The 22,551-nt window shown below is 45.8% G+C and overlaps 1 protein-coding gene across 1 annotated transcript in view; it reads left to right on the top strand.

Moving 5' to 3' along the window:
* Positions 1-19,573, top strand: part of Copz1 (COPI coat complex subunit zeta 1) — a 31,748-nt gene extending 12,175 nt beyond the window's left edge. Inside the window, exons 2-9 of the mRNA XM_048362989.1 lie at positions 4,341-4,409; positions 6,802-6,883; positions 7,533-7,624; positions 13,744-13,799; positions 15,625-15,702; positions 15,849-15,900; positions 17,525-17,563; positions 18,355-19,573. Coding sequence (XP_048218946.1) covers positions 4,341-4,409; positions 6,802-6,883; positions 7,533-7,624; positions 13,744-13,799; positions 15,625-15,702; positions 15,849-15,900; positions 17,525-17,563; positions 18,355-18,402 — 516 coding nt within the window. The 3' untranslated portion in view covers positions 18,403-19,573. The remainder of the gene's footprint in view (positions 1-4,340; positions 4,410-6,801; positions 6,884-7,532; positions 7,625-13,743; positions 13,800-15,624; positions 15,703-15,848; positions 15,901-17,524; positions 17,564-18,354) is intronic.
* Positions 19,574-22,551: the final 2,978 nt, after the last annotated feature.

The raw sequence follows: 22,551 nt of genomic DNA, 5'->3' as shown, positions 1-22,551 counted from the left end.
TTCTCCAATCTTTTGGTGGCCTATCAAGATCTTGTTTTTGTTTTTGTTTTTTTGCCAGTCCTGGGTCTTGGACTCAGAGCCTGAGCACTGTTCCTGGCTTCTTTTTGCTCAAGGCTAGCACTCTGCCACTTGAGCCACAGCGCCAATTTTGGCCTTTTCTGTTTATGTGGTGCTGAGGAATCGAACCCATTTCATGAATGCTAGGCAAGCACTCTTGCCACTAGGGCATATCCCCAGCCCCCGGCCTATCAAGATCTTACCCCCGAGTATCATCATACTATATATGTATACAGACTTAATTCTGTGGTGTTTTTCAAAGTTCTTTCTATTGCCACTTGAAAAACAGATGATTTCCCTTTTTATTAGTGTTGGGAATGGATCCAGAGTCTTACATATGCTGGGCGACCAGTCTACCACTGAACTATACCCCTGGCCCAAATTACTCGGACCCAAAAGCCAGAACTGCTTTTTTCATATTTTTACTGACTACCATCCTGAGGAAGCTGCAGGCCACCTAGGTGGCCCACAGGGGGCAGCACTAGGCATGACTCTCCCCTACAGGCCCTCTGTGTGCAAGGGGAGGGGATTTGGGGAGATGATGTTTCAACAGGCTTCAGAAGCACCTGATTGAGATCAAATACCCGTTTACTGCAGCCTAGCTGCTTGTTTGTTGGTGTTTCAGCTATCCTGAGCAGAGCATTCAAGTTTTCTCCATAATAAAATGACATGAAATCTATCCATACCACTCCCCCTCCCACAAACCAATCTGCCTCTCTCTATATATCATTTCCAAGCACCATTAGCATTTGAGGTGAAGTTCTGTTATACACTTAGGCTGTGGCTCTGTGAAAGTCAGTGCATTACAGAACTTTGTCTCGAAAGCTTTCTAGCAGCTACCCATTCTGGGAGTGGGAGGGAAGAATAGATCTTTAAAATCCTTTGAATGTGGCCCTACGCTTGTAGGGTCTTTTATTTTTTTAAAGTCAGCATTTAATATGTTACAAGGTCAGAGCATGGTCCATTGTCCAGGTAACTCATTTCTCAGTAGCTGGGAGTTATTTATAAAGTTGCCCTTTGCAAAAACTTGAAATTACATTACCAGTAAGGGCTTCTGGGGCCTTTAAGCTGACTGGTAAGTGGCATGAGGGGAACGGCTGGCCCTCCCCACTCCTGGGAGGTAAAGGCCCCAGCTGCAGTGGAGCCAGCTGCAGTCAGGAGGTGGCAGGAGACGTACAGGAGAAGCTGCTGGCTCTTGCCGAGGCAGAGTGGAGCAATCAAGCTGCTTTTATACTCTTGCCTAAATTCTCAGCTTTTTCAACTATGCTTCTTCTTTTCTAAGTTTAGAATAGCCAGCCTTTTCTACAAAGCCTTCCTTTTTCTAAAGCTTCAAATCTGGTCTCTTTCTTTCCCTGCCTTTGCCTGTCTCTTATCTTGCACAAGAAGACACAGTGTTTTTGTTTGGGGGGTTTCTTTGATCATGTATTCTAGGAAGCCAGTGCAAAAGAGTCAGGAGCAGAACCCAGAGATATGTTTCTTTCTCTACCAGCATGGCTGCTTATGCACTCACCCCATGGTTGGCCACAAGAACATTGTCTGGCTCTTTCATTTGGCTGGCGGCCATTGGGGCTTTTCTTGTTTGGGGGTATGTGGGAGTGGCTGCCTTCCAGGATGCCAGACTCTTAATACTGCAAGAAGCAGTCACCTATCCCAGAGTAAGGTCCAGTTTCAGCTTGTGGGTAGTTCTCTAAGATTGCTGTGAATGTGATAGACAAAGCCATGGATTTCCAGAGGAAAAGTTGCTGGTAAAATGATTTCTTAAGCCAGGAATTGGGGGCTCATACCTGTAATCTAGCTACTCAGAAGGCTGTGATCTGAGGGTAATGGTTCAAAGCCAGCCTACCCTGAAAGTCTGTGAGACTTTTAAAAAATTAATTAATTATTTTTTTTTTGCAGGTCCTAGGGTTTGAAATTAGGGCCTGAGCACTGTCCTGGAGCTTCTTTTGTGCTCTACCACTTGAGCCACAGTGCCACTGCATTTTTCTGAGTAGTTAATTGGAGATAAAAGTCTCACAGGGACTTTTCTGCCTGGGCTGGGACTGACTTTGAACTGTGATCCTCAGATCTCAGTCTCCTGAGTAGCTAGCCTTATAGGTGTGAGCCACTGGCTTCCAGCTTAAGTCTGTGAGACTTTTTTTTTTTTTTGTCAGTTGTGGGGCTTGAATTCAGTGCCTGGCTGCTGGCCCTGAGCCTCTTTGTGCTCAAGACTAGCACTCTTAACACTTGAGCCACAGTACCACTTCCAGCTTGAGTGGTTGGTTATTGGAGATAAAAGTCTTATAGGAACTTTTCTGCCCAGACTGGCTTTGAACAGCCACAATCCTCAGCCCCCTAAGTAACTAGGATTACAGGTATGAGCCACCTGCACCCAGCTTGCACTGGTTGTTTTTGAGATAAAGTCTCCTTCCTACCTTAGTGCATGCCTGGGCCATCATCCACCTATTCCAGACTTGCCATCATAACTAGAATAATAGGTGTACAACACCATACCCAGCTCTTGTTTGAGAGGGCTCTTGGGGACTTTTGTGCCAGGGCTGACCTTGAACTACCATCTTTCCAATCAGCTTCCTGTTTTCCCTTCCTTCCTTCCTTCCTTCCTTCCTTCCTTCCTTCCTTCCTTCCTTCCTTCCTTCCTTCCATCCAAATCTTAGCCTCCTGAGTAGCTAGGGTTACAGGTGTGAGCCAGTGGCACCTGGCTTGCTCTCATTCTTTTTTTTTTTTTTTGGTCGTGGAAGCACTTCCAGTTTTCTGGTGGTAAATGGAGGTAAGAGTCTGACAGAGTTTCCTGCCCTGGCTGGCTTTGAACCATGATCCTCAGATCTCAGCCTCCTGAGTAGCTGGAATTACAGGCGTGAGCCACCAGCACTAGGCTTGCTCCCATTTTTAATTTACATTTCCCTCTTGCCTGGAACCATGTACATCCTGAAGCCTGACGATCCAGTTTATGTTTACAGGGGCTGCAGTTTCTGGATCCTCAGCCATGATTCTTTACTCCTCCCTCTTGGGTCTTTGTTTCACACGTTTTGGTGAATGTGTGGCCCCTTTGAGAACTGTGGACTTTCTAAGCAAGGCCAGAAAAGAGGGAACAAAGCAACTGCCTTGTCTCATAGCCCAGGAGGTAGCAGTAGAAAGCACTGTTGATTAGGAAGTCATGTGCAGCGACCAGACCTTCTTTACATACACCACTGTCTGCCCTCCTTTTCCCCTCATCCTACTTAGCTGATTCCCTTGTTGCAGGGTAGAGGAGAGAGAGCACCAGGCCACTGTAGCTTTTGTAGTCATATCTTTGCAGTTGAAGAAGGGAATTAAGTACAACCATTAAGGTGGAGGCTGTGCTTTCTTTATGAGAGTTAATATCTTCAGTTCAGTTCTGCATGTATGTGTGTGTGTGCTAGGGATGAAACCCAGGGTCTTATTCATGCTGAGCACGCACTTTACCACTGAGCTATACCCCCAGCCCCTCAGTTTGATTCTTGGTAATAAAAGACAACTCCCTTTTTGCTTGCTGCCTCCAGGCCCCAGGATGTTTCTCAGTTGTTTTTGGATTGTTTTTTCACTGCTTACTACCCTCAAAGTTCAGATTGATTTTTGTTTTATCAAGTTAAATGGTAATGGCTGGGATATAGTAGAGAAATTGGCTTTCATAGGAGAGTTTTTGAATGATATCTCTTTGGACTACATTAAAAAATGAAAAGTGTGTGTGTGTGTGTGTGTGTGTGTGTCTGTGTCTGTGTCTGTGTCTGTGTGTCTGTCTGTCTCCATGTGTCCATGTCCAGTCGTGGGTGTGTCTATAAACATTCCTAGTTAGTGTGCGGGTGGCTTAGGAAAGGCTTTATGCCTCTGCATTGCTACTGCATTGGAACTGCAGAAACTTCCAAATATACTAAGGCATTCAGTGCTGTTTTCAGATGGCCTCATGCAGTGTCTATTAATTACTGTGGTTCTGGTCCATACCCACCTGGGGCGGGAGGGCAGCTTGGAAAATAACTGTACCGTCGTATTTGGGAATAACAGCACAAATTACCTTGCTTAAGTTCTTTGAGAGATGCTGTTTCTCTGATGATGCTTCATAGTCCTTTAGTGAATTCTTCTTCCATCAGTCTAGTTCACCCACTACTTGGTCGTCCTCAGTAAGAAATGTTAAAAATCAGCCATGTGGGGATATGGGGCATACAGAGGCACCTCTGTAATCCCTTGCAGCCCCAGTGGGGCTAGGGGAAGGCATTTAGCTTGCCAGTGGTGAGGGGACACTTCAAGACTGAAATATGTTCATATCTCTCCAGGAACCCTCCCTGTACACTGTCAAAGCCATCCTGATTCTGGACAACGATGGAGATCGACTTTTTGCTAAGGTGAGATTCCATTTCAAATTATTTTGGAAGCAAGACAAAGACATTCGTAGATTTGAATCTTTTTTTTTTTTGGCCAGTCCTGGGCCTTGGACTCAGGGCCTGAGCACTGTCCCTGGCTTCTTCCCGCTCAAGGCTAGCACTCTGCCACTTGAGCCACAGCGCCGCTTCTGGCCGTTTTCTGTATATGTGGTGCTGGGGAATCGAACCTAGGGCCTCGTGTATCCGAGGCAGGCACTCTTGCCACTAGGCTATATCCCCAGCCCGTAGATTTGAATCTTGATATTGACTTTATTAATCTATATTGTATGGGCTTTTTTGTTTGTTTGTTTTTGTGCTGGTCCCTGGCCTTGAACTCAGGACGCGAGCACTGTCCTTTAGCTTTTTTGTTAGTTTGTTTGCTTGTTTTGTTTTTGTTGCCAGTCCTGGGGCTTGGACTCAGGGCCTGAGCACTGTCCCTGGCTTCTTTTTGCTCAAGGCTAGCACTCTGCCACTTGAGTCACAGCACCACTTCTGGCTTTTTCTGTTTATGTGGTGCTGAAGAATCGAACCCAGGGCTTTGTGCATGCCAGGCAAGCACTGTACCTCTAAGCCACATTCCCAGCCCCTGTCCTAAATTAGCTTTTGTGCTCAAGGCTAGTGGTCTACCACTTAAGCCACAGCTCCATTTCCAGATTTGTTTGTTTGTTTCTGCCAGTTTTAGGGCTTAAACTCTGGGCCTAGGCATTGTCTCTGAGCTCCTTTTGCTCAAGGCTAGCCACAGCACCACTTCCAGCTTTTCTGTGATTAATTTTCTGTGATTGTCTGGGCTGGATTTGAGCCATGATCCTCAGATCTCAGCCTCCTGAGTAGCTAGAATTAATTACAGGCATGAGCCACCAGTGCCTGGCTTAACTTATAGTATTTGACAGTATAATTTTGAGAATTCTTGTATCTTGTCTCAACTACTGCAGTAAAACCTAAACTTTCTTCTGTCCCTTAGTTGTGCTGTTTCCCTACTTACTAGCCTCAGACTTTGACCTTCTTTGTTACTTTCTTCAACGCAGGGCAAAGCTTGAGAGCCTTGGTTCCTGAACAAAGCAGTACATAGATGCTAGAAGCCTGCCGGGTCCATCACTCCTGTCCCCTTCTCTCTGACCTTGACACTCTGAGTTTCTCTAGAGAATTCTCACGCAGGCCCAGTTTGAGGTTTACAGACCTCACCAAGCTTCTTACCTCCTGACTTCCTATTGTGGCGTTTCTACGCTATTAAAAGGGAGGGGAGTAGAAAGGACACCTCTCTCCTCCCTCTAGAGTCCCCCCCCCCCCCCCGACATTTTTTCTGTCCCTGGTGTATTAACTCCGGGCAAGTATAGCATAAATCAATCAGCAGGTAGAGATTAGTTTAGAATTCACCAGCTGTTCCTCCCTGTAATTGGATGTAACTATGCAGGACACCTTTTGAAACAGTTATCCAGTTACTAAATGCCAGACCTGTCATAGGTCTTCAGCTGACTGCGACGGATTAGCCCCTAAAGAGCAGAACGATCTAGCAGCCCGCATCTCCACTCCCTTGCAAGGGAGCACTTAGGAAGTGAGCTTAGCAGTGTGCGAGACTGCCCCCTGCTCCTTTCAGTTTGCAAAAAAAGAAGGCTCGGGTTGTGGAGACTCCAGTGCAGAATTTGCCTTGCTTTTAAAGAGACTCAGTGAGTGAGGAACCGGACTTCTGGCAGTGAGGGAGGGTCTGAGGAAGTGTTCTGAACTGCAAGTGTTTCTTGTTTTCCCTGGCACTGCCCTCACATGGGAAAGCATCCAACCCCTGGTATCAGCAGAAAAGAGAGAGAGAGAGAGAGAGAGGAAGAGGGAGAGAGAGAAAGAAAGAGAGGGCTGAGAATGTGGCTTAGCAGTAGAGTGCTTGCCTTGCATACATGAAGCCCTGGGTTCCATTCCTCAGCACCACATATATAGAAAAAGCTGGAAGGAGCACTGTGGCTCAGATGGTCGAGTGCTAGCCTTGAGCAAAAAGAAGCCAGGGACAGTGCTCAGGCCCTGAGTCTAAGGCCCAGGACTGGCTATGAGAGAGAGAGAGAGTAAGGAAGGAAGGAAGGAAGGAAGGAGGGAGGGAGAGAGGGAGGGAGGGAGGGAGGGAGGGAGGGAAGGAGGGAGGAAGGGAAGGAGAGAGCAATAAAAAGGTAGAGTTGCTTATAACCCCGATCCTTTAATTTTTTTTTTTTTTTTAATATTCTCTGAGTCACTGCTCATTCCAGCCTCTATAGTCCTTCCTTCTCCAGGTCAGTATTTCTCCCTTGTCCCATGCCTTGAAAGAGAAATCCACGATCAGGGCACAACAAAGCAACTAATCATTCTGGACTCCCAGCTCTAATGACACGACCCTGTCTCCTTTCTCTCTGACCAGTACTATGACGACACCTACCCTAGTGTCAAGGAGCAAAAGGCCTTTGAGAAGAACATCTTCAACAAGACCCATCGGACTGATAGTAGGTCATTTTCCTTTCACTCCCACCCGCCCAATGCTGGGGGAAACCATGAAAGAAAGGGGGTGACTGCACCACTGCAGAAAAAGACAAAATGACGCTGCCTCCTTTTTCTTTTTTTCTTCCTCCCCTCATATAATAAACTCTTCAGAAATGTAATGGGGAGGTGAGTGTACCTCACGCGGGAATACCGTGCTGGAAGGTTGGCTGTTAGCTACCTGTCTAGGCCCTGGATTTATGAGCCTCACTTGACAAATTTAACTGCAGCTCTGCTTATTGTACCGCATCCATTAGGGCAGGTAAATGGAAGTCTGTAAAGGTGACCGCTCTGCATTTTCACCTCCGAAGGATCGACTAGTATCCTGTCTCAATACAAGGAGCAAAATGTGTACTGGGTAGGAGTAGGGGAGGAAAGGTAGAGAAAAAGATACATTTAGGACACCACCACCACCACCCCCCCACACCAAGTTTGCATTTTCCTTTTCTGCTAAGACCCAAAATGGATGGGTCCACATCAGTCTTTGTAGGTTATCATAGCCTGCCTCACCTTGATTCCAAAGAGCTGAACACCAAGAGGTCATGGTAACTCCTGCATCTTTACTTCCTCTTCTCTCTCTTCTTGGGCTACTCACCATTTCCACCTTCTCTCCAGGTGAAATCGCCCTCTTGGAAGGCCTGACAGTGGTCTACAAAAGCAGCATCGATCTCTATTTCTATGTGATTGGCAGTTCCTATGAAAACGAGGTGAGACTCCCCACCCCTCTTTGCTCTCTGATCCCACTTCCTAAACCATAGGCAGGACATTGTGACTTGTTCTGGGTTTTGGAGAGCCACATCCACTGGTTTTGGAGAGGGTTCAATAAGGTGGTGGGAGATCTCCACTGCCTCACAAATGTGACCTGGCAAATGAATTAGCCTAGAAAAGAGATTTTTCTCAAGTCTGTTTCTTCTCTCTATAAAGGAGACACATACATTTTTTTAACACCTTTCCATGCCTATTGGTCTTTTTTTGGTGTTGGTGCTGACTGAGGCTTGAACACAGGGCCTGGTCACTGTCCCTTAGTTTTTTCCTTCAAGGTTGGTGCTTTACCAATTGAGCAGCAGCTCCACTTCCAGCTTTTTGGTGGCTAATTGGAGATGCGAGTTTCAAAACCTAGGCTGGTTTTTAACTGTGATTCTTGTATCTCAGCCTCCTGAGTAGCTAGGATTACAGGTGTAAGCCACTGGTACCTGCACAGTATTTTTTTTTTTTTTTTTTGGAGGGGAGGGAAGTCTTGGGCTTGAACTCAGGGCCTGGGTACTGTCCCCGAGCCTCTTTGTGCTCAATGCTAGCACTCTATCACTTGAGCCACTTCTGGCTTTTTTTGAGTAGTTTGTTAGAGATAAGAATCTCACAGACTTTTCTACCTGGGCTGGCTTCAAACTGCAATCCTCAGATCTCAGCCTCCTGAGTAGCTAGGTTTACAGATGTAAGCCATCAGGGCCTGGCTGCAATATTTCCCCCCCTATCCCTTTCTGTAATATTTCAGGGTATTTGATCTCACAGTGAGGTCTTTGATCCATTTGGAATTGATTCTGGTGCAGGGCGATGTATAAGGATCTAATTTCAGTTCTCTACACATGTATAGCCAATTCTGCCAGCACCATTTGTTGAAGAGACTGTCTTTCTTTCATCTGTGTTTCTGGCTTACTTATCGAAGATTAGATGGCCATAGGTCTGTGGGTTCATTTCTGGGTCTTGAATTGTATTCCATTGATCCTCAGTAGTTTTTTTGTAACTTAAATTGTATTGTAAAGATGACGTACAGAGGGGTTTCATTTACATAAGTAAGGTAAGGAATACATTTCTTTTTGAACAGTGTTTCTCTCTCTCATTTTCTCTCTCTCCACCTCCCCCAAGTTGTAAAGTTCATTTCCAACATAGTATCTAGGAAGTATCACTGTTGAATTGGTTTACCCTTTGTCCCACCATTTTTTCGATCTCCCTTCCCTTCTCCAAATCAGATAAACCTACCTACAAGACAAAGAGTACAGAAATAAAAAATAATAACAACAGGGAATAAACCAAAGAAAAAAAAGAAAGAATTTTAAACACTACAATTAAAAAAACCTTTAGTTTCCATTTCTTGGAGTTCATTTCAATAAGCATCATTTTATATGGTGATATGCACATAGCTATTGAGCCATTGTGATCCTCTCCTAAGAATATTCTTCTTGGGCTGGGAATATGGTCTAGTGGCAAGAGTACTTACCTTGCATACATGAAGCCCTGGGTTCAATTCCCCAGTACCACATATATAGAAAACAGCCAGAAGTGGCGCTGTGGCTCAAGTGGCAGAGTGCTAGCCTTGAGCAAAAAGAAGCCAGGGACAGTGCTCAGGCCCTGAGTCCAAGGCCCAGGACTGGCAAAAAAAAAAAAGAATAGTCTTCTTTGTCCTCACTGCTCAGTGCTTAGAGTGCTGTTTAATTAATTATGTCCAAGTGTAATTACTTGTCTTTTACTATCCATTGGATTAACTTGTAGACTTATAGACATTCTAGTTATTAAAATGAGGGAAAGGGCTGGGAATGTGGCTTAGCGGTAGAGTGCTTGCATAGCATGCACGAAGCCCTGGCTTCATTTCCTCAGCACCACATAAACAGAAAAAGCCAGAAGTGGTGCTGTGGCTCAAGAGGCAAAGTGCTAGCCTTGAGCAAAAAGAAACCAGGGACAATGCTTTTAGGCCTGAGCCCAAGTCCCAGGACTGGCCAAAAAAAAAAAAAAAAAAAATGAGGGAAACCCTTCAGCCTGTTTCTTTGAGTCTGGCTTACTTTGCTTAACATAATTTTTTCCAAGTCTTTGCATTTCCTTACAAATGGAGTAATGTCATTCTTTCTGATGGGAGCATTAGAATTCCATTGTCTACCATTTTCCGTTCCATTTTCTTGATTCATTTGTTGACCAAGGGGCATCTGGGTTGATTCCATATCTTGGCTATGGTAAACAGTGCCACAGTGAACATGGTTGTGCTGGTGGCTTTAGTGTGGCCTTGTTTGTGGTCAGTTGGATAAATATCCAGGAATGGGATTGCTAGGTCATAGGGAAACTGTATTTAGTCTTTTGAAGAACCTCCACACTGCTTTCTAGAGTGGTTGAACAAGTTTACATTTCCACCAAAAGTGTTGTAGCCTTCACTTTTGGCCATATCCCTGCCAGCATCTATTATTATTAGTTTCTTGATAATGGCTATTCTAACTGGGGTGAGGTGGAATCTCATTTGCATTTCTTCTGTGGCCAGAGTATCTATTGGCCATTATTTCTTCTTTAACAAGTCTCTATAAATTTTTAGCCCACTTATTGATGAAGTTGTTGTTTCTTTGAGGATTTGTTTTTTGGGGGTTTAATTTTTGAGCTCTTAAGTATATTTTAGATACTAGGCCCTTGTCTGAAGTATAACTAGTGAAGATTTTCTACCAGTCTGTAGGCTTTCTGTTTATCTTGCTAGCCATGTCCTTTGCCATTCAGAAACTCTTCAGTTTAATATAATCCCATTTATCTAGCCTGTCTTTGATTTGTTGTGTTTCTGGATCTTTATATAGGAAGTTTCAAACTGTGCCAAGGGGCCCTAGTGTTTCCCCTATAATTTCCTGTAATATTTCAGGATATCTGATCTTACACTGAGGTCTTTGATCCATTTGGAATTGATTCTGGTGCAGGGTGATGTATAAGAATCTAACTTCATAGGGTACCTTGTGGGAGTGGAAAAGGCAGAAAATGTCTGTCTAGAGTAAATGGCATCAAAGGTTGCTCCTTATGGGCCCTGTGTGGATATGTTGGCCTTTTAAAATAAACCTAAAATCATATTCTTTCTATCAAAGAAATATTTTCATTATTTTAACCTTGGAAAATGTATTAAAGTACAAAAAGCAAAAATTTTCCTGTTGATATTAGCAGATTTCCCTCCAATTTTCTTATTTGTTTGTTCTCTTATTCCAAAATATTAACTGTTGTGGATACTTTCAAATAGTATGATTGAAAAAGTGAGTTTCTTTATAAATTTTGGAAAGTATTATATACATAATTTTGTTTTAAATTTGTAGTTTTAAAATTCTACCCTGTAATAAAAGCATGCCATTTAAAAAAAAAAAAAAAGAATCTAACTTCAGTTCTCTACACGTGTATAGCCAAGTCTACCAGCACCATTTGTTGAAGGGGCTGTCTTTCTTCCATCCTATGTTTCTGGCTCCTTTATCAGTGATTAGATAGCCATAGGTCTGTGGGTTCACTTCTGGATCTTCAATTCTATTCCATTCATCCTCAAGCCTGCTGTTGTGCCAATACCAAGCAGTTTTTATAACTGCAGCTTTGTAGTAGAGTTTGAAGTTTGGTATTGATATTCCTCCAGCACTGTTCTTCCTGCTAAAGATTGATTTTGCTATTTATGGTCTTCTATTATTCCATATGAATTTTGGACTTCTATATCATTAAAGAATGTTGTTGGGATTTTGATGGATATCACATTGAATTTGTAGATTGCTTTGGGCAGTATTGCCATTTTCATGATGTTAATTCTCCCAATCCAGGAGCATAGGAGGTTTTTCCACTTCCTTTAATTTGATTTAATTTCCTTTTTTTCAGGTTTTTAAAGTTTTCATCATGGAGGTCCTTCCCATCTTTGGTTAAGTTAATTCCTAGGTTTCTTTCTTTCTTTCTTTCTTTCTTTTTAGGCTATTTTAAAAGGAGCTGTTTTCCTGATTTCAGCCTGCTCTTCTAATTGTTGGCATACAGAAAAACTATTGATTTTTGTTGGTTAATTTTATATCCTGCTGCTTTGCCAAAGTTTTGGATCAGCTCAAGTAACATGCAAGAGGAATCTATGGGTTCTTTAAATACAAGGTCGTGTCATCTGCAAAGAGGGAGAATTTAATTTAACTTCTTTCCCTGTTTGGATCCCCTTTATGTTTGTGTCTGGCTAAGAATTCCAGTACTCTATTGAAGAGTAGTAGAGAGAGCGAACATCCTTATCTCGTTTTTGATTTTAAAGGAAATGGTTTTAACTTTTCACTATTAAGTATAAAGTAGGTTTGTCATATACAGCCTTTATTTTATTGAGAAATGTTCCATGGATTCCTAGCCTCTCCAGAACGTTTATCATAAAGGGGTATTGGATCTTTTCAAATGCTTTTTCAGCTGCAGTATTTTATAAGGTGAATTTCTGAGGTGTGGTCAAGGTTGTGGGGAGATAGTGGCCTTGCTGATGAATTCAGGGCAATTAATGGGTCCTTTGAGTCATGTTGAAGCTTTACCTGATCAAGTCAACAGTGTGAACTAGACTACAGGTATAGTTCAAACCTACTTCCTACATGCAGAATTTTTTGCCTTAGTGAAAGCAGCTTCTCTGAGTGAGGGTGAATTGGTGAAAATGAGCTCTTCAATAATATTCTGCCAAAGTAAAAGTTTGCAAGTCCCACCTCCTGCTAAGCACTCATTATTGCTTTGAGTACTTAGTAATGAACATTATTGTGTGGACTTTGCAGCACTCCTGTGAACTGTAGAAGTAGTGCCTTTGTGCTACCAATGAGGAAACCAAACAGGAAGAACCATATGAAATTGCTTGTGCTTGACCTTTGTCAAACTACAAAAGTGGCAGTTTCATGGAGTTCAGCCTAATAACCCTTAGTCACACACAGAGAAAATGGCTCAGCCGAGATTGGAGTCCAGATCTGTTTGACCCAAAAGTCCATGCCCAGTGTACTTCAATGGTGGAGCCTGTAGTTAACATGCTTAAGGCCCTCGGTTCAATCCTTAGTACCACACAAAAGAAAAACTAAACAAAGGCCTATACTCTTTCCAGTAGTTTTGCTGTGTTCTTCTGATCTTACAATGATTGGTTGGTTAGTGATTTCTCTTTCTACCTGATATTTCATAACACATAAAATAGTTGGTAAAGGCATTTAAAAGATTATGACAACAACGTGCTCTTTGCTAAAGAGACCTGAAATTGAGGGCTTATTCGATTGTGTGTGTGTGTGTGTGTGTGTATGTGTGTGTTAGTAGAGACTAAACCCAGTTCTTCACATGTAGAACCCAGTTCTTTTCTGTAGGCAAGGGCTAGAACACTAGAACCACAATCTCAGCTATTTTGTGTCATAGTTTGTTTCTGAAATAGGGTCTTACTAAGTTTTTGCCTGGGTTGGTTGGCCTCAAAGTCAAAATCTTCCTACCTGTACCTCCCAAGTAGCTGAGGTTACAGATAAACACCACATGTCTGGCCAGAATTTACCTCCATGAGGAACCACAGGTCCTCTTCCTGAAATGCCCTTGTCCACTTTGTATTTTGGTCCTTTATAAAAGCCTGTGTGGGGGGCTGGGGATATGGCCTAGTGGAAAGAGCGCTTGCCTTGTATACTTGAAGCCCTGGGTTTGATTCCCCAGCACCACATATACAGAAAATGGCCAGAAGTGGCGCTGTGGCTCAAATGGCAGAGTGCTAGCCTTGAGCAAAAAGAAGCCAGGCCCTGAGTCCAAGGCCCAGGACTGGCAAAAATAAATAAATAAATAAATAAATAAAAGCCTGTGTGTGTGTGTGTGTTTTAATTTATTTATTAATTGAACACAAATTTTTTGACAAGGTGTTGTGCAAAAAGGGTACAGTTACATAGTAGGGCAGTGTGTACATTTCTTGTGATATCTTACGCCCTGTTTTTCTATCCCTTCTCTAGGTCAGGTAGACATATATACAATATACAATGTATCAAGAACATATACAGTAGCCACATAAGCCTGTGTGTTTTGATGCTTACTGAGTTGTAGGAGTTTGTTTTTGTGTAGTGGTTCTCAAGGACTTGACCCATCTATTTTTGTCTTTTTTGTCTCCCACCAGCTGATGCTTATGGCTGTTCTGAACTGCCTGTTTGACTCCCTGAGCCAGATGCTGAGGTGAGCAGCCATTTTCAATTTATAGGGGATTTGCAGAGGCTCCAAGGCATTGACTTAGTTAGGAAGTTGAGGCCAGGTATCAGTAGCTCACACCTATAATCCTAGCTACTCAGGAGGCTGAAATCTAAAAATCACAGTTTGAAACCAGTCCAGGCAGGAAAGTCCATGAGACTTTTTTTTTCCCATGCCAGTCCTGAGGCTTGAACTCTGGGCCTGGGTACTGTCTCTGAGCTTCTTTTGCTCAAAGCGAGTGCTCTACCACTGAGTCATAGCTCTACTTTAGACTTTTTTGTTTGGTTTATTGGAGATAAGCGTCTCATGAACTTTCCTACCCAGGTTAGCTTCCAGTCCTCAGATCTCGGTTTCTTGAGTAGCTAGAATTACAGGCATGAGCCACCAGCACCTGGCGTCCATGAGACTTTTATCTCCAACTAAACACACACACACACACACACACATACACACACACACAAAAAGGAGGAAGTGGAGCTATGGCTCAAGTGGTAGAGCACTAGCCTTGAGCTCAGAAACAGGGCCCATACCCTGAGTTCAAGCCACATGACCAGCAAAGAAAAAAATTGGACTTACTATTTCAGAGTTCACACTGAGAGAGAGGACTAGAAGGAGAAGATGTCCCTCACATTGAAAAAGTCTCCTCAGGAAAGAGATGCCCTGTAAGGAGCAGTAGCCTTCTGTGTCTCCTGTTGAGCAGCTTGTTAGAGTTTTAAGCACCTTCTAAGTGCTTTCTGGCTTCATTCTTTGCATTAGAAGTAGGGAAAGGACAAGCACAAGAAAGTGTCCCAGATTAAATGTGAAACCTGGCATTGGAGGCAACACCTCCCATGTTCCTCTTTTGGCTGTTAGGTTTCCCCTCCATGGAAAAGGAAGAGTGTGCCCTTTGCTTTTCTCCACTTTTTTCACTCCCCCTCTAGCCCTCTATTCCCATGTACATGGTGCAAGAAAAGAGATATAAGATATTTTTCCTGAAAACCCCCAGGGCTTTGAACTTCATCCCCCACAGCTCCCAAGTGAACCTAGCTCAGACAACCATCCAGAGCAGAGAAGCAGAACAGCAGGCGCTCTCAGCACCACAAAACCAGCAGGGCAAAGGCTCAGGTTTCTTCAGGAAGGGTGATGATTTATTTCTTAGCCAGGTGAATGAGTAGACTTAATTTCAAGTAATCTAGTGAAATAGTGAAACTAATGAATGTGACAGGCCTCATGCACCAACCACCTGTGGCTGGAAGGTGGGGACCCTGGCTGTTTTTAGGCCCCTGTTGGGCTTCTTTTCCGGGCGTGAGCAAAACTAGTAAGAGAGGAGCAGGAGGAGAAAGGGTAGCAGAGACTTAGGAGGATGGTCAGAGCCTGAGAGTAGGCAGGGTTTACATGTAACCCTTTCCTGCATCCTACAACCTTCAGATTGAGTTTTAGCTCTGTTTGCTCTCTATATTCTACCCACTGATGTCTGTGTATGTGAGCAATGTCATGAGCAGCCTCATGGCAGGTAGGAAGAAACAGTAGCTCTGGATAGTCAAATCTGTGAATAGTCGGAAATTGATTGTTTTGAATCTCTTAACTCACATTCTTTTTTTTTTTTGGTGTTGGGGATCAAATTTGGGCAAACACTTTCCCACTGACCTCCCTGACATTCCTAATCATTACTCAGCAATCAAGAATGGGAATAGGTGTAGAGCACATTAGTTAAAGAGTCTTTCACATTAGTCGTGGTAGAGACATTGATCGCCTAATGTGAATCCCTATCCAGACAGTGTCCTAGGGTTCTTTTCATACACAGGCTGATTTTTCTCCTCTTTTTGGGGCTCAGGAAAAACGTAGAAAAGAGAGCTCTGCTGGAGAACATGGAGGGGCTCTTCTTGGCTGTGGATGAAATTGTAGATGGAGGGTGAGTTCTCTACCCTGGACCTGGAGTGGGGAGGTAGAGCTTCGGCCCTTGACCTAAACAAAGTGGCATGAATGGTCATAGTCTGTCCCCACAGCAAATTGATCTCCAAGGTAGAGTGAACAGTAATCTCTTCTTTGTTTGTGTAGGGTAATCCTAGAGAACGACCCTCAGCAAGTGGTACACCGAGTAGCTCTAAGGGTAAGTGGGAATGTGCCTCCCCATATCCTCCCTCTAATCCTCAAGCGTCCTCCAGAGCTAGACCTGCTGATAGGTCTAAGCATAAGGACTCATAGGGTATGGACTACCTTCCCCTCTCCTCTCAAATACACACAGCCTTCTCAACTCTTTCCATCTCAGTGTCACAAAGAAGGAAAGCAGAGGAAGTTACTTCTCCCCCTAACCCAGTATGCAAAGTCCTAACATAAGCCGGGCACTAGTGGCTCATGCCTATAATCCTAGCTACTCATGTGGCTGAGATCTGAGGATCATAGTTCGAAGGTGGCCTGGGTAAGAAAGTCCCTGAGAATCTTACCTCCAATTAACCACTGAAAACCAAAAGTAGAGCTGTGACACAAAGTGGTAGAGCACTAGCCTTGAGAAGAGAAAGCATAGGGACAATGCCCAGGCCCTGAGTTCAAGCCCCATGACCAACAACAGTAACCACAAAAAGTCCTAACATAACTGCACAAGCTGGACAGTGAGTGTGTATGTATTAAATGCACAATGAAATACAGCTTTAATATTCATAGCTATTAAACTCTTAAGAAACCTGAGGTGGTTTTATTTTTCCCTCTTTGAGGATGATTTTCCTTTTTCTTTTTATGCTAGTAGGGCTTGAACTCATTGTCTCACCTCCTCACTTGGCTTTTTTACTAAAGGCTGGTACCCTCCTACTTGATCCACACCTCCACTTCCATCCTTTTGCCACACTTCTCTGTTGGGGCTGGCTTCAAACCACAATCCTTAGATCAGAGACAACTAAGTAGCTAGAATTACAGGTGTGAGCCACCAGTGCCTGGCTTTCGTATCTTTTAAGATCTTATGTAATCCTTCAGGAAATACTTACTTGCCAATACCTCAGTATTCCGTGCTAGTGATAACCAGAAAGGAGCCTTGGAATTAACTCCAGAAGGCTCTGAGTCTGCTGGAAAATCATGGTGAATGCAGAAAGAGGGGCCCCCTGCAAATTGTGGGGTGCAGAGTTGTCTAAGCAAAGCAGATCTCTCCATTCACAGAATGTCCTGGCTCTGACCTCCACAGAGTAAAGGCTTACAGTGCCTGGTAATGGGAAATCTTCTCCCTTAACTGCCGTGGGCTGCATTTGCATAGTTTAATCTTCTCCTCTAACATATGTCTCTATGTGGCAAGAGAGAGGGTCCCCCCACGAGCTCCCCCCATCCCCTTCTCAGGCTGCTGTTGCAGCAGTTTATTTCTTCAAATTAACATTCTGTCGTTACCCATCAGGCCTTGCGGGATCCATTAAACTACCCCTGGCTCCCCCTCATCCTTTCCCCAGTGATATTGATATTCAGGGAAGGTCTTTTCTGACTAGGGAATCATGTCCCCCACCCCCAAATTGAGGGAGTTGAGGATCAGATAACCTGCTGATTACTGGGAATGGAATAAATCTTTTAAGAAGTCTTCCTGCCTTAAAATGGAGGATGAATGAAATGACCCTTTTGTGTGTTCTCAGTCCCTCTGGCTGAGTAAAATTGTGGTTCAGTCCCTTTCAGGGACTGAGAAGTTTGCTTCCATTTAAAGGGCCATCCCTTTCTTCCCTACTTCTAGACTGCAGTCTAAGTGTTCACAATCTGTTCCACAGGGTGAAGACGTCCCTCTTACAGAGCAGACCGTGTCTCAGGTATGACTTTCTCCCTTCTTCCTCTCCAGAGGGGCAGGGTCACAAAGGCTAGACTAGTTCACCCCAATCCACCAAGTCTGAAAGAGGCCACAGATGGACTTGTCCTCCTTGGCTCCCTCTTATTTCAGGGAAGTGGAACTCATAGCCTGGTGCCCCCACTCCCACTCCTCTCTCAGCTTCCTGTGAGCCATGGCTGTCAGCTTTCCTCTGTACCCTTCAAGCCCTCCCTGCCTGATGTCTCCTTCAGTGATTTATTCCCCAGCAGAGGCTTGCCTTAAGCAGATGGTCTGTGTGCTTGTGAGCTCTCTCTCCCTTTCTCTTATTATTCAAATGAGGGCTAAGCTGGAAGTGCATATTCTAGCATATGCAGGTTTTGCAGATCCATCCTGCCGCCTTGACTGCAGATAGACTGTCTGTCTACCTGATGTGGGGAGCCAAGGAGGGGTTCTGGTTTTAAATGGCTTAGAAGCCTCACCAAGAAGAATGTCTGGATGTATAACCCCCTCTCTGGAACATATAGCCAGTAACCCCCAGTTTTGTTTTTCTTTCCTCTCAGGTATACCTCTTCTCTCTTCATCCCCCCAGTGGATTTGAGTTTGGGGGGAATTTTCCAAACTGACAATCCTCTAGGGCTTTTAGAGAGCTTCTTCCTATTCTACCTTGGGGATTTTCTATTCCCTGTGAAGGAGAGGGAAGGCAAGTGAAGGGAAGGAGAGCCCTCCCCACCCTCACCCCCCAGTTCCCACCCTGCTCCTCAAAAGCCTCCCTCAGTGACACCCCTGTCTCTGCAGGTGCTGCAGTCTGCAAAAGAACAGATCAAGTGGTCCCTCCTTCGGTGAAGACGCCCCCATGCCTGGTTTCTCACCCCCACCAGAAATCTGCATGTCTGCTGTGACTTCTCATCCAGTCCCCCAACTGCTGTTCTCAGGGTCATCTAGGGGGTCACAAGGGATCCTTAAACCTTCATCCTGTCTAGGGTTGCCCTTCCCAACACCTTCCCATTCCTTCTTTCCTCTGGAAGTGAAATTCCCAGCCCGTTTGGATGTAGGGCAAGGGAAGCACCCTTTTCCTGCTCAAAGGGGATTTTGCTCCATGCTCTTCTACCCCCACATTCTCCCCTCAGCTTCTCTGCCCTTTGCTATGGCTGCACTGCAGATCAAAGCAGAGAAAGAATGTGCTGAGTGTTTCCTCCTTTTAGCCCATATGTCCAACCAGAGCAGGAGGATTCTTTCGGAGTGGCGGGGGCAGGCAGGGGGACATCCAGTCTCAGGCTCAGCCCTCTTACTGGCCTCCGTGTCTTCTCTCATTTCTTCTTGCTGCCCTGTCCTCTGCTGTGGAACAGAGTTTGGGAACAGCTTCTAGGGAGAGGACAAAGTGGTGGAAACTAAGACATTATTGGACAGGGCTTACAAACTGCAATGGCCTAGGAGAGCTCATTCTAGGTGTGTCCATGACTTGGTACCTTGCCTCGGCCTTTACTACTGCCACCTCGCTTGTCCCCTCAGTGCCCTGGAGCAATGCCAGCCCTGGAACTCAAATACATTCTAGCCTGGGGAAGAGTGTCTGCTCAGACCCAGGGAAGGGAAGGACTGGATGACCTGGGCCTTGTAGTTCTCCATCTCTCACCTCTCCTATGCAGCACTTCGTCCTCTGCCTTGGGTCCACCATCTGCCCCTTAACCCTGTGCTCTTTCCCTCAGCCCCACATAAAATCCAAGTATCTGAGCTCTTCTCCCCAGGTGGCTGAGGCAGTGCCTTTGCTAGAAGACCCCCATTTCCCCAGGAAGGTGGAGGTATAACCATATCCCTTGACCCCAAACTCCTCCCCTATCAAAAGGTCCTAGAAAAGCCTTCCTTAGACTTCTGCCCCACCCAGTAACTGCCAGTTCTCCAACTCTGAAGGGGAGCAGACAGCTGGGCATAGCAAAGGGGCCTCTGGTGCAGGAGACCTATCCCCTTCCTATACTGCTCCATGTGAAGAAGAATAAAACGGACTTTTTTTTTTTCCAAACTGCCTTTGTGTGATTTTTTTCCTGTTCCCCTTCCTCTTTTTGGCAGCTATTCCTATTCCTCCAGCCCCCCCTCCCCATCTTATAATATGTCTTCCCCCCTCCTACCTCAGAGACTCTTTCGCCAGCATCCCCCACCCCCATCCCTAATTTACGGATCTGTTTGCCTCCTTGGCATCTCTCCTCCGTCCCCTCGCCTGGAAATTGGCGCCAGGGGTGGGGTGGGGATGGTATTTTCTCAGTGGGAGTCTCGGGGAGCTGAGTTCTCCCCACCACTACCCCCAAAGCCAGCTGCCTGCTCCCGCCTCAGCCATTAGTAACCCAGAGACGCGCACCTGCGTGGGGGCTCTCCTCCAGCCCCTGCTCCCTTCCTGAACCTCCCACTCCTGCTCTGAAACGGCGCTGAGCGGGTTATTTATCGGAGCCAGCTCTGCTCCAGAAGGTCAGGACGGTGGTGTAAATAACCTCTTCTCGCCATTTCCCCGTCCCTCCAGAGCTGGCTCCCTTCCCCCTCCTCCACCTTTATTCGCACAAATGAATGTAGCTGGCTGGCGCAGAGCCTGGCCCTGCATCTTAATGGGCCGGTGAGCTCACAAGATGGATTTAGCTAGGAGTTTTTATGGTTGCTGCGGCGACAGGAGAATGCTTTGGTTTTCTTTCCCCCTTCCTCTGCTGGATTTTAAGGGGTGGGGAGTCCTCCTCTCTAAGGCGATTTGAAGGGTCTCTTCAGTCACCTCTAATGCTCATGAAATGCATCTCTAATTCAAGGATTACGCATGTGAGATGGAATTAGCGCATCCAAAAGGATGAGGGGAAGAAAGGTACAGAAATGGTGAGCCCGCTACAGCCACAGGATGTCAAGTCTAGAGGTGGCTGAGTCTTGTCTGATCCTCTGTGGAAACCTAGCAATTTAGGCCCCGGAATTGTGGGGATGTCTAGCCCCAGATCCCTTACAGCAGATAGAAAAGATGTTCGTGAGTGTCACCCTTGCCTTGCCTAACGCCTTGTGTTGAAAGCTGGAGTACAGGGAAAAGGCCTAGGATCCCTTATTTTTTGCCTGAACTGCAGAAAAACCCCAGCCTTAGCATCTCACCCAGCTTCTCATCACCTGTCATTGGCGCTGGAAGGGAGGACAGTTACTGGTGCCCAGGGGAGTTGGGGGCTTGTGATCAGCGATGGTGTGGAGAGTGGAATTCCAGTTCTCAACTGAGCTTCAGTTTCTTTCTCCATCGTGTTTCCCACTAGGACTGGGACATGGGTGTCCTAGGCCTACCCAGTCCACTCTCCCTCCCTGGTCTCTTGCTGTCTGCTTATGAGCCTCTGCCTTTCTGTTTGTGAGCATTTCTCTCTTCCCCAGGGGACCCCAGGGGGTTCCCCCTTCCCCCTTCCTCTTTGGCTGGGAAAGTGACTATAGCCTGAACAGTGCCAGACACCTGCCTGCCAGATGTGGCTGCTCTCTACACACGTCCCCTATCCAAAAAAAAAAAAAAAAGTTTCTCTTTTCCCCATCCCACTGAGCTGAGGCAGAGGGAGCCCCCTCCCCCCCCCCCCCCCCCCCCCCGTGATTTACTGCCTCAGCCTCTCCTCCTCAAGTGTCTCCCTCAGGCTCCTCTCTCTCCCTCCCTGTGGTGCCCATACCGGTCTTTCCCACCATGTTCTGCAGCCACCTTCCTAGCAAAGCCTTCCCCCACTCCCACTACAGGGTGCTGAGCTAGGCAAGCCTCTGCTTCTTCCCAGGCTGAAGGAGGAATGTGGTGATTGGCTTGGCCTGGGCCGGCAGTACCCTTGGGAGAGTTCAACAGCAGCCAGGCTGGGGACAGTGGCAGCCAGAGCTGATGTCATTCTCACCCGGGGAGGAGGAGAGGGAGGCAGTGGCAGAGGAGGAGGCTAATGGGGTGACAACCAGCACTCCAGGTCTGCCTGCAGTGGGGAGAGAGCCCTCTGAGAAGTTTCTGGGTATACTGAAGAGTGCCCGATTGTGGCAGCATGGTGAACATGACTGTTCTGTTTCCCTGGCGGGGTCTCCAGACCTTGTCTCTGTGCCTGTTGTCTCATGTCGATGTCCCTCTGCTCTGCTCCTTCCACACACACTTCCAGGGAACCCTAGCCCTTGCTCTCTCGTGTGTGTGTGTGTGTGTGTGTGTGTGTGTGTGTGTGTGTGTGTGTGTGTGCGCACCAATCCTGAGGCTTGAATTCAGGGCCTGGGCACTATCCCTGAGCTGTTTTTTACTCAAGGGTAGTGAGTGCTCTACCAATTTGAACCACAGCTCCATTTCTGGTTCTTGGGCAGTTAATTGGAGATAAAGAGTCTCATGGACTTCTCTAGCTCAGACTGGCTTTGAACTGTGATCCTCAATCTCAGCCTCCTGAGTAGTTAGGATTACAGGTGTGATCCACCAGCACCTGATCTGGCTTTGTGCTTTTTAATGTTTGCTTTTCTGTGTCTTTTCTATCTCTCTCCTCCTTTTTATCCTCCTTCCCTTAGTTGTACTTTTCTCTGTGGTTCCTTCTTGGCCTTCTTTTTCTCCCCATCAAAGCAAAGACCACTGTGAGGCTTAGACCTCCTGTCAAAAATAGCACCCACACAATGTTTCTTTTCTCTTCCCATCTCTCCTTGCAACCTGACTCCCTGTCTTCCTGGGGCCAGGACAGGGTTCATGGTGGGACTCCAGTGGGAGAAGAGGGAAGGAAAATGGCTGGATTAGAGTAGCAGAGGCAGGACCAATGGACAGTCTTAAGTGTAAGGTCTGAAAGTAGGAAAGGGGGAAGAGGGGAACATCAGGAGGTGGAAAGAGGAACAAGACAGAAAAAAAAATGACTAAGAGGCTCAAAGAGTTAGCAGAAAGGAGAATAACACACCAGGAAGGTGAGAGAAACAAAGGCGGCCAGAAGGCTGCAAGCCGAGAAAGAAATGGAGAGATGCAGACAGGAAAGTCACATCCAGAGAAGACTGCTGGGGAGGGAGGGGCCAGGCAAGGGG

This window comes from Perognathus longimembris, chromosome 1 (genome assembly GCF_023159225.1).
Source record: "Perognathus longimembris pacificus isolate PPM17 chromosome 1, ASM2315922v1, whole genome shotgun sequence".
In the NCBI taxonomy this organism is placed as follows: Eukaryota; Metazoa; Chordata; class Mammalia; order Rodentia; family Heteromyidae; genus Perognathus; species Perognathus longimembris.
The sequence above is the reverse complement of the archived record's forward strand: the minus strand, read 5'-3'. Positions and strand labels throughout refer to the sequence as shown.